General features: G+C 48.2%; 3 protein-coding genes across 3 annotated transcripts in view; 1 reads left to right on the forward strand and 2 right to left on the reverse strand.

The window, feature by feature from the left end:
- LOC309550245 (uncharacterized protein) overlaps positions 1–12,231 on the reverse strand; it is a gene marked incomplete at its 3' end in the record, with an annotated part of 2,091,994 nt that overhangs the window by 1,888,031 nt on the left and 191,732 nt on the right.
- Positions 6,225–12,231, reverse strand: part of LOC309550782 (uncharacterized protein) — a 197,420-nt gene continuing 191,413 nt past the window's right edge. Inside the window, exon 4 of the mRNA XM_082251118.1 lies at positions 6,225–6,519. Within this exon, the coding sequence (XP_082107244.1) occupies positions 6,277–6,519 (243 nt within the window). The 3' untranslated portion in view covers positions 6,225–6,276. The remainder of the gene's footprint in view (positions 6,520–12,231) is intronic.
- LOC309548876 (uncharacterized protein) overlaps positions 12,023–12,231 on the forward strand; it is a gene marked incomplete at its 3' end in the record, with an annotated part of 42,111 nt that continues 41,902 nt past the window's right edge. The window contains exon 1 of the mRNA XM_082248806.1: positions 12,023–12,061. The remainder of the gene's footprint in view (positions 12,062–12,231) is intronic.

The raw sequence follows: 12,231 nt of genomic DNA on the forward strand, positions 1-12,231 counted from the left end.
TGCGAGCAGAAGTGATCGCCACTAAAAAGGCAACCTTTTTAGACAGCAGAGGCAACAATATCTCCTGAATGTTTTCAAAGGGAGAACGCTGTAACACGGACAGAACCAAGTTCAAGTCCCATGGAGGTAAAGGCTCCCTCCGGGGAGGGGCCAAATATCGCACACCTTGAATGAAGGTGCGAATTAAGGAATGAGACGCCACAGGGCGTTGAAAAAGAACAGCCCGTGCAGATACCTAGCCCTTTATTGTGGCCAGCACCAGGCGCTGGTCCACACCAGACTGGAGGAAAGCCAACACTCTCGACACCGAGTATGAGCGAGGAAAAAAGCCCCTGGACTCACACCAGGCAAAATAAGCTTTTCAGGTACGGTAGTAAATCTTACCAGACGAGGCTTTTCTAGCCTTGATCAAGGTAGGAATGACCTCAGGGGAGAGACCCCTGTCTCTCAGGACCTGGCTTTCAACAGCCAGGCCGTTAAAGCCAGCGACTGTAAAGCAGGATGGAAGATCGGTCCCTGAGACAGTAGATCTTCTCGCATCGACAGTCTCCAAGGAGGCTCGACTGCTAGGTAAACGATGTCCGCGTATCAGGACCGGCGTGGCCAATCCGGTGCCACTAGAATCACCAAGTTCGGTTCCGAGGCCAGCCTGCGAAGGAACCTGGACAAAAACTGAATCGGAAGAAAGGCATACATCAGACGATACTGATGCCAAGGAGCCACCAGCGCATCCGCCAGAGGATCGCGTGTCCTTGCTACGAACCTTTCCACCTTGTGATTTAGCCAAGACGCGAACAGATCCACGTCCGGGGATCCCCACTTAGCGCACAGCATTTGGAAGACCTCCGGGTGTAGGGACCATTCCCCCTGATCCAGGGTCTGGCGGCTCAGATAATCGGCCTGCCAATTTTCCACACCCGGAATGTGAACTGCCGAAATCGCCGGGACATGAGACTCGGCCCAAGACAGAATGTCGGTCACCTCCCGGGCCGCCCGGGATCTCCTGGTGCCTCCTTGGTGGTTATGTAAGCCACCGTGGTCGCATTGTCCTTCTGTACCCGAACGGGACGGCCCTGAAGCCGATTCAACCACTGGAAGAGACAGAGTTTGATCGCTCTCAATTCCAATATGATGATTGGAAGGGAGGATTCCTCCTCCGACCAAGTGCCCTGGGCAGACAGGTTGCCCAGTACTCTACCCCAGCCCGACAGGCTGGCATCCGTGGTAATCACTGTCCACAGTAACGGACAGAAGGATTTCCCTTCCGATACCGCCGGGGACTGAAGCCACCACAGAAGATCCATTCTGGTCCGGCGACTCAACGAGACACTTAGATCCAAGGACTGAGGTAGTCTGTCCCACCTGGCCAAGATCTCCGCTTGAAGAGACCGCGTGTGAAACTGAGCAAAGGGTATCGCCTCGAAGGCCGACACCATCAACCCCAGGCACCGCATGCAGGTCCTGAGCGACGAGGATTCCTGAGGGACCTGATCTCGTCCTGAAGGATCCGGAGCTTGTCCTCCGGAAGAAACACTTTTGCTTGAGCAGAGTCCAGAACCATTCCCAGATATGGAAGACGAACCGAAAGAGACGAGGTCGACTTCTGCAGGTTGATGGTCCATCCGAACTCCTGAAGCGTCTGAACCGTAGTGGACAGATTGCGTAGCAGGCCCTGGCTGGTACTCTATCTTAACAGGAGATCGTCCAGATAACCCAAGACCGCAATGCCCTGTGCCCTCAGCAGACCCAGAACAGGCGTAAGCACTTTGGTAAAGACCATTGGAGCCGAAGCGAGACCGAAAGGTAACGCTACGAACTGATAGTGGTCCTCCGCTATGGCGAACCGGAGGTGCCTCTGATGACCCTCGAAAATGGGGATGTGCAGGTACGCATCCTTCAGGTCTATAGAGGCCAGGAATTCCCCTGCACTCAGGGAGGCCACCACCGAGCAGAGGGATTCCATATGGAACTTTCGAACGCGCACAAAGCGGTTCAGAGCTTTCAAGTCCAGGATAGGACGCACCTTGCCCTCCTTTCTGGGCACAATGAACAGATTCGAGTAAAACCCCCAAAACCTGTCCCGATGAGGCACCCGGACAGTCACCCCCTGGGCAAGGAGGTCCTGCACCGCTTGATGCAGGTCCTGTAGGCGCCCTGGGGTCAAATGAAGATTTGAGGGAAAGAATCTGTTCGCCGGCCGTGAAAGGAATTCGATCTTGTATGATAGGATACAAGATTAAATGATTTCCTGAACCCACCTGTCCGGAATTCGGCGCAGCCAAGGCTGGAGGAAGCCGCGCAAATGTCCCCCCACCCCTGAAACTGATGAGGGCGTCCCTTCAGGCAGAGGTGGACTGAGCCGCCGCACCGGCATGGCCAGACTTTTGCTTACCCGCCAAGGGCTTTTTCTGGCTACCTTGGCCCTTGAAAGGTTTGCCCTTGTTTTGCGGCTTAAGGGCACGAAAGGGCCCCTGATTGGGCCTGCCGCGAAAAGGCTTGTTCTTTGGATTCTGGGGAAGCAGGGTGCTTTTGCCCCCAGTGACCCCTTTCACCAAAGTATCTAAAGCCTCGCCAAAAAGGCGAGATCCTGCATAGGGAAAATCAGCCACTGTTTTCCATGACGTCTGGTCAGCCGACCAGCTCTTCAGCCAGATCAGTCGACGGTTAAGTACCGCGACACTCGACAGACGTGCAGCCAAAGGAGCCTCATTCAGGGCCGCATCGCACAAATACCTGACCCCGTGATGAATTTGGTCCACCATTTCCAGCATAGCAGGTGGGGCAGAATCAGACGCAAGAGTGCGACTAAGCACCTTAGTCCAATCCACCACCGCCTGAGCAACCATGACAGAAGCGAAAATAGGTTTGAGCATGGAACCCGCCACCATGTAGGCATGGCAGGCAAGAGACTCCAACCTCCTGTCCGTAGGATCCCGGAACACCGAGGTATCCTCAGCGGAACCAAAGTAGCCTTGTTCAACACGGCCACCGTGTGATCCAACTGGGGAGCAACACACCAGCGCAAATCCGTAGAAGGCGCAAAGGGGTAGAGCAGTTTAAACCTATTAGGCACCGTAAAAGGGCGTTTCAAACTGCGCCATTGTTCATTCACAGTGTGATGAAACTCAGCGGGGCAGGGAAAAACCTGCGCCGACTTGCGGGTCCTATGTGTACCAAAAGAGGACACAATGCCCGGAGGAGTGGGCTCATCCTCCAAATGTAGTGTTTCTTTTACAGAAGAAATCAACGCATCCATAGCTGCGCGTTCTTCAGGCGACCCCGGGGGAGAATCATCTATCCCCTCCACCTCTGCCTCCCCCTCAGACCCCAGTGGGTCCAGGGACGAGCGAGACCCTGAAAAGGGCACGCCAGCCACAGCACCATCTGAATCAGAGGAGAAAGATAATCTAGGCCTTTTTCTAGCAGCTCGTTCAGCCATCAGCACCTTCATTTTTGACACTAAAGACGCCACCACAGCAGCCAAATTAGGTATAACGGGGGGTTCAGCTGAACTGGGGTCCCCCACCAAGGCTGGGGGGAATTTGCTGTCCTGAGAATCCATTGCAAAAAAGAATGACAAAAGTACTGGCCCTTTAAAAGCGCTGCGGATTGCGCAGCACACCACTAAATACACTGTGTACACAGACCCCCCAAAAAGGTACAAAACTGAGCCAGGAAGGGTAAAACAGAGAGATATGGAAGAGACAGTCTGCAGAGCCCCACAGAGTGTTACCACACCGATCGCTGCTCCAGAGGAAAAGGAAGTGAGGTCATCAGAGGCTGAACTATATGCTGCAAGGCTAAGGGAAAATGGCTGCCCATAGAAAGCAATGGAAAGCTACGGCAAGATGGCCGCCGACATTTGCTCGGAACGATCGTTCTGCCACACACAAGATGGCGCCGGATGGCGCCAAAAACACTACACAGCACGCTGTTGCAAAGCCCATAGTGAAGCCAGACATGCTGCCCACATCCAAAATGGCGGACCACGTGTTTTTTAGCCGCAGCGGCCGCCGCACACACAGTCTGCACTTCCCAACACTGAAAGTGACACAGGAGAGGGGCCCCCAAAACACACAGCGCCAGCAGTGCACAAAAAAAGAGACCCCCGCAGGGATCGCATCAGGGAGCCCCACAAACGCACAGACATGAGGGGACACACAGCAACACAGGACTGCCACCCCAGACAGAGGCCCCACACAGAAGAGTACTTACCTGTACAGGATGGCGTGGGGTGCCTCTAATAGACGGAAAGCCGATGCCCTCAGATGGCAGGGAATGCCGTCAGCCAAAATGCAGGACACTGCGGCATGCAACCGTATATGCGTCCAGTGAGGTAGCCACCTCACAGGCTGCATCCCTGCAGCGAACAGGGATGGGTCGTTCATAGTGCCAGGGGGAACCATAGCTGAACGCTCTATGGCGGGCTGGGGATCCCTCTGACCCTCTGCCCTGGAGAGCCAGGGCGGCCAGTCCGATTCCCAGCTCTGCAAAATCCATCTTCATCCGAAGATCCGACTAAAACTAAAGCTGACAAAATAAACAGCTAGTAAAGCAAAGAAAAAAACTGACATTTTGCAAAGAAAAATCATAAGAAAAGATTAGAAGGCTGAGACTGAAGCCCCAGCACAGGGAAGCCTATCTACTCCTAACGCTAGGCAGAGACAAACTGAGTTGGGATGGTTTACTGCAGGGGGGGTATTGACCAGTGGGACAGCCCCCATGGTTGTGTCTATGCTAAAAGCTTTTGTTTCTAACAAGTCTTATGCCTAGCTACTCCTGCGGAGTGGAAGTCAATACCCATTGGTGAAGACTTTGTGAGGGGCGGCGACTGTCGGAGGACGTAAGAGAAACATATTTTTGCATTGGTACATGTCCCCCAGGGCAGTACCCGGGCCCCCATACCCTTATTATGGCCAATAACTTGCATATAAGCCTTCAAAATGGGCACTTTTGATTTTTCAAGGTCCTTAGACTTTAATAAGTATCGCTGTTCGAATCAGAACTTTTTCTCTTTTCGGGAGTTCTAGTGCGAACCGAACAGTGGGGTGTTCGGCCCAACTGTAGAGAACAACCAAGATGAAGACTCTGAAGACCACCATCATTGGGTTACTGACTCCTCCCTCATTATCACTTTCTGTTTAAGGTTCAAAAGTCTGAGGATATTATCACATTATTATAACCATTTAGAAGTCTGTGCTCCAATCAAATCATCAGATATAAAATGTCCAGCTGGTAGAAAATGGGTGTAGCAAAAGAGAATTCATATTATGTGTATATATAGCAGTGGGTAGAGGGGAGAGAGCAGAAGTCAGGACTATGTAATGTACAACATATTGTATAAGATACAACAGATAGGACTATATAGTATCAGAAAGATGTAATGTACAACAGAGTATATGGTGCAGGGGTCAAGAGTATGTAATGTACAACAGAGTATATAGTGCAGGGGTCAGGAGTATGTAATATACAGCATAGATTATATTGTGCAGGGGTCAGGAGTATGTAATGTACAACAGAGAGTATATAGTGCAGGGGTCAGGAGTATGTAATGTACAATATAGAGTATATAGTGTAAGGTTTAGGACTCATAATATTGGTATTCAGTAATCAGTGGAACCATGTTTACATGAGACAAGTTGCAGAGGTCCCACTCCGCTGCCTCCCATCTCCTGAGACTGCACTCAGTGACTTGGGTGTTAGACTAAACAGACATATCCCTCCACCCGGCACAGCCATTATACAACAGAGCAAGTAACCTGGGCAAATTGTTCTGTCAGGGATCTTACTAGACCTGGGCATGGGGAAGGAGACCCAAGACTCATACCCCAGTTGCCTAGGTCTAGTATCACCTATGGTGAAAATCAACAAAAATCAACATTATGCTTCCAGCTGAAACCTAGAATCTCCATAAATCCATTCTAGAGACATAAATTGAGTCTGCAGCACGGAGAAGGAAGATTATCTGAGAAAAATACAGGAATACACCCAGTTCTTGCCCTACTCTGGACCAATCAGTGATCAGTATGCGTGGAGGAATGTATTTAGTGTTAATGACCCACCTGTGCTAATCTCTGTAGGAGTGTCCTCCTCTATAAATGTCCCCGTTATTCCATCCTCCTCCATAGACTGCTGATCATCCCTCACATACCTCTCTTCTTCTTCTGCTTTAACCTCAACTTTTATATCTATCTGATCTTCACCCTAAACCAAGAAAAAAAAAATAAAAATATCATTGGTAAACTATAAGCTCACATTATAATCCACACATCATCTTCACAATTTATATTCTAAATGCTCCATCCCACCAACCTTGTAACAGGGAGGGATGGTGTGACCTTCCTGTGTGGAATCCCGGGAATACAGAGGACGGGGACATCTCTCTGGTGGGTTCCTGGTATTAGGTGGCTCCATCATATCCTTGTGTCCTTCTGAAAACTCCTCCATCACTCCATACTCCTCATCCTCCTCTTTATACTCTTCTTTAACAACAATATTATAATCCCCGAGGTTTCCATTCTGAAAGATATAATAAAACATTCATTGTAACAAATATGCTGTATATAAATCATAACTACTAATAATTGTCAATCATCTACCTGATGATGGTGAGGGATGGTGGGACCTTCCTGTGTGGAATCCCGGGAATACAGAGGACGGGGACATCTCTCTGGTGGGTTTCTGTAGCTGGATGACTCCACCATGGTGTCTTGGTACAGATCTTTGTGTTCTTTTAGAATCTCTGACTCCTCCATCACCCCATCCTCATCATCCTCCTCTTTTATCTCTTCTTTAACCTCAACTTTAGAATCTCTCAGGTTTGCACTCTGAATATAGAATAAAAAAAAAGACATCAATGGTAACAATGCAGATAATGTACAGATCCTAATGATACTATCAGAGATTGTTCCTCATCTACCTGATGATGGTGAGGGATGGTGTGACCTTCCTGTGTGGAATCCCGGGAATACAGAGGACGGGGACTTCTCTCTGGTGGGTTCCCATTACTGGATCCATCTGTAGGAAACACACACACTGACTGAATACATTGTTTCTATGTGTTTATCAGATGATGGGGGATCTAGGTGGATCCTCCGTACTGCTCTCTCCTTTACAATAAAGTCTCCTCTTACCCGGTGATGTGAGGGGCGGATGATTCTCCATCATGACGTCCTTGTAGAAGTCCTTGTGTCCTTCTAAATACTCCCACTCCTCCATGGAGAAATAGACAGTGACATCCTGACACCTTATAGGAACCTGACACACACAATGATACAGTCACCATCCAGACCCATCCCTTGTCTGTTACTGGATAATTTCCCAGAATTCCCAGCACTGCTCACCTCTCCTCGATGATCTCCCTGGTGACTTCTAGAATCTTCTTTTTATTTCTCTATCGAGGAGGGAGGTGGAGGCAATGTGATGGTCATATGATCTCCAGACTTCACAGGAGGAAAACTCTAGATCTGAACACAAATAGTAAAATCAAATGAAATTCCCAGAATCCTCCTCACCTCACCATTCAGGTTTCCATTTTATTAAAGCCCCACCTCAGACTGAGGTATAATTTACCCACACAGGACCCCCCACACTGCAGAATAAAAGCTTGATGCAGACATTCTGACATCATTACATACAACACAGGACCAACAGTCCCACTTTGCTAGTGAGGATGCCAAGGCTCCAACATATTAAGAACATCAGAAAAAAAAAGTAAGATGGAGGGACATTGGGAGGAGGATCTGTGAGGTCAGTGTGATGTCATAGGACATCTGGATGGAAGGACATTTGGATGGGGAGATTTGAGGGACCTCTACATGAGGCTCCCGTGCAAACCAAATCATTGTTCCTGGGTGCCTCCCACTTTTCCTAAACTTAAGAGTGAACTTTGAGCTTTACCATACAGAAATCTCTCAGGAATCTGTGAAAGTAATCTCTCATGTGAGCAGGTGAAGTGCGGAGGAATGGAGTGTAAATAACAGACAATCTTCTCCAGAGCTCCTAATGGTGGGGATGGATTTTGCTGCATGCTGGTGCCGAGTTTCCACCCCCCAGGGTCACTGCAGGTGTGGAGAAAAGCTGTGTAAGAGGATATGGAGGAGAGATGAGGAGGAGATCCAGAAATCAGGATAAGGGTCAGGACAAGCAACAAACGAGCGCATCCAATAAATGAAGCCGGGGTCACTACACAGAAAATCAATCCAAGGAAACAACAGGCAGGACGAGGAATAGCAAGAAGGAGCTCAGAGACAAATGAGAATATTGCTCAGTCAATGGGAGATTATCTCTCAGCATGACTTACATAATGAAGGAGATGAGGGGGAGGGGAGGTGACCATAGATACATGGAAATTCAGCTGGTTTAGCAGGGATCGGTCACATTTCCATCCATGTGTGGTCACTGCTGGATAAAGGTCACTCGGTCAGCGGCTGCAGCCAATAGCTTCATCACTGATCTGTGTATTCTGAGAGCGGAGGAGCGCCCCCCCATAGTCAGAATACAATAGTGCAGCAGGGAGGATTCCCCATCCCCCTCCAATGTGTGGATGGGGGAATTACCTCAGTTTTTTCCTCTCAGTCCGCTGGCTGAAGGATAAAACTGAACCATGTATGGCCAGCTTTATATAGCAGGTTATATTATTCATCAACTGATCCCCCTGAAGGGGTTAATCTACGTATTACCTCCTCTGCCGCCAATTCCTGCATTGTCTTCTCTCTCCCCGTTCTTCCAAATGTAATGTCATGTGTGTAGCTGACATCACTTCCTGTCTGTACTTGACATCACTTCCTGTCTGTATTCCATAGAGACTTCCTGTCTGGGCAGAAGTGAGATCACCACCTTGTGGAGATCAGAGGAACTGCAGCTCTGAGAACTGTCTGGTAGTGTGAACACAGCCTTGTGCTGTGTGTATGTACTGTATATCCTTATAGATGGGTCATCTCCACTCCCACCAAGGGGGAGAGAAATATATTACTACTTAGTCCAGCCTTTCTCAACCAGGGTTCCTCCAAAGCTTTTGTGGAGCCTCTTGTTAGGAGGGTGATGGCGGTCTGGGGAGCGCACAATCTGGGTGTGAGCACCAAGAGAGCACGGATTGGTGTTTGGGGAAGGAGGTGTTTTGTAGTCCACTACACACAGTTTGCTGGAGCATATACTGAGATTTGGAGGAAGAAGCTGACACTCTATAAGAAGTCTTGTCTCTGCCAGCTGGGGAAATACGAGTGGGAAAACGAGTTGTTGAGGATTTGAATAGTAAACTCCTTCATTGTTCCTGGTTAGCTGGGGAAATATTGACTCCCAGACCTTCCCAGCCAGAAAACTGGTTGGAGGATTGGAATAGTAATCTCCTTCATTGTTCTCAGCTGGGAGGGTCGGGGGTTTCATTGACTTGTACCCAACTTCCCTTCCACAACAAACTCTTCTCTAGGAATCTATGAATTGGGGGATAGATTGTGTCTGTGACCCCAAAATTACCTGCACTGGGTTTTTTACTGACATTTTCTGTTTCCTAATCCATTGCGCTAATATCGTGTGACATAAAACATTGGAACTACCGCCATTTTATTCTCTAATAGGGAAATTGGTGCTAATAGACTGCAGGAGATCTGCTGAGACACAGAAAGGGAAATGGGTGCTAATAAACTGCAGGAGATCTGCTGAGACATAGAAAGGGAAATGGGTGCTAATAAACTGCAGGAGATCTGCTGAGACATAGATAGGGAAATGGGTGCTAATAGGCTGCAGGAGATCCGCTGAGACATAGCTAGGGAAATGGGTGCTAATAGACTGCAGAAGATCTGCTGAGACACAGCAAGGGAAATGGGTGCTAATATGCTGCAGGAGATCTGCTGAGACACAGCAAGGGAAATGGGTGCTAATAGGCTGCAGGAGATCCGCTGAGACATAGCTAGGGAAATGGGTGCTAATATGCTGCAGGAGATCTGCTGAGACATAGATAGGGAAATGGGTGCTAATAGGCTGCAGGAGATCCGCTGAGACACAGAAAGGGAAATGGGTGCTAATAAACTGCAGGAGATCTGCTGAGACATAGATAGGGAAATGGGTGCTAATAGGCTGCAGGAGATCCGCTGAGACATAGCTAGGGAAATGGGTGCTAATAGACTGCAGAAGATCTGCTGAGACACAGCAAGGGAAATGGGTGCTAATAGGCTGCAGGAAATCTGATATGAAAAAAGGAAGGGGTTGAAAAGAAGATCTTCTACAGCTTATTACCACCCCCATTTTTTCCAGCATATCTCCTGCAGACTATTAGCATCTATTCCCTCTGCTGAGAATAAAATGGTGGTGGAATTATTTTTCCTTTATTTCATTTTATTTTTCTATTAAGTTCATGTACCACATTGAACTTTATACCACCCACCAAAACATTATACCACCCACCAGAACATTATACCACCCACCATAACATTATACCCACCCACCAGAACATTATACCCACCCACCAGAACATTATACCCACCCACCAGAACATTATACCCACCCACCAAAACATTATACCACCCACCATAACATTATACCCACCCACCAGAACATTATACCCACCCACCAGAACATTATACCCACCCACCAGAACATTATACCCACCCACCAGAACATTATACCACCCACCAGAACATTATACCCACCCACCAGAACATTATACCACCCACCATAACATTATACCCACCCACCAGAATATTATACCACCCACCATAACATTATACCCACCCACCAGAACATTATACCACCCACCATAACATTATACCCACCCACCAGAATATTATACCACCCACCATAACATTATACCCACCCACCAGAACATTATACCACCCACCAGAACATTATAACCACCCACCATAACATTATACCCACCCACCAGAACATTATACCACCCACCATAACATTATACCCACCCACCAGAACATTATACCACCCACCAGAACATTATACCACCCACCATAACATTATACCCACCCACTAGAATATTATACCACCCACCATAACTTTATACCCACCCACCAGAACATTATACCACCCACCAGAACATTATACCACCCACCAGAACATTATACCACCTACCAGAACATTATACCCACCCACCAGAACATTATACCAACCACCAGAACATTATACCCACCCACCAGAACATTATACAACCCACCAGATCATTATACTCACCCACCAGAACATTATACCCACCCACCAGATCATTATACCCACCCACCAGAACATTATACAACCCACCAGATCATTATACCCACCCACCAGAATATTATACACCCCACCAGAACATTATACCACCCACCAGATCATTATACCCACCCACCAGATCATTATACCCGCCCACCAGAATATTATACCCCCCACCAGAATATTATACCCACCCACCAGAACATTATACCCACCCACCAAAACATTATACCCACCCACCAAAACATTATGACCACCCATCAGAACATTAGAACTATCCTCTAGTATTGAGTAGGTCTCACTTTTGCTGCCATCAAGGCAAGGACTCCACCAGACAAAGCATCACACTGCCTCCCCAGGTTGAGTTCTTCCCATAATGCATCCTGGTGCCATCTCTCGCCCAGGTAAATGACACACACACACCCAGTCGCCCACATCCCTTGCAGCCCCATACACAATAAACTGCAATGCCCATTTTTTTACGTTTAAAAACAACAACTTCAGGGAAAACCTGCTTACTTGCTGCCAAATATACCCCACCCACTTCCAGATGCCATTGTAATGAGATAATCTATATTATTCACTTCACCTGTCAGTGGTCATAATTTTATGGCTGATCAGTGTACAGTACATAAACACACAGCACAAGGCCGTGTTCACACTAAGAGACGTTTCTCAGGGCTGCAGTTCCTCTGAGCTCCACAAGTTGGTGATCTCACTTCACTCAGACAGGAAGTCTCTACGGAATACAGACAGGAAGTGATGTCAGGTACAGACAGGAAGTGATGTCAGTACAGACAGGAAGTTCCGGGTGAGAGGTGAGTCGGGAGGAAGTAGAGAGGAGACGTTGTTGGAAGTGGAAGCAGAGAAGGTAATAAGATCTTATTTTCTATTTACACCCTCTAACCCCCCCCCCCCCCCCCCCGTCATGTCCATCATCTTCCTCCATAGTCATATATATAGTGTGGAAACCTACATTAACCCCTTCAGGGTTAGAACATTTCCTACTTTCAGGGCCGGAAAACTCTCTTAATTTTGGAG

The sequence above is a fragment of the Pelophylax lessonae genome (genome assembly GCF_965119305.1).
Source record: "Pelophylax lessonae genome assembly, chromosome: 3".
In the NCBI taxonomy this organism is placed as follows: domain Eukaryota; kingdom Metazoa; phylum Chordata; class Amphibia; order Anura; family Ranidae; genus Pelophylax; species Pelophylax lessonae.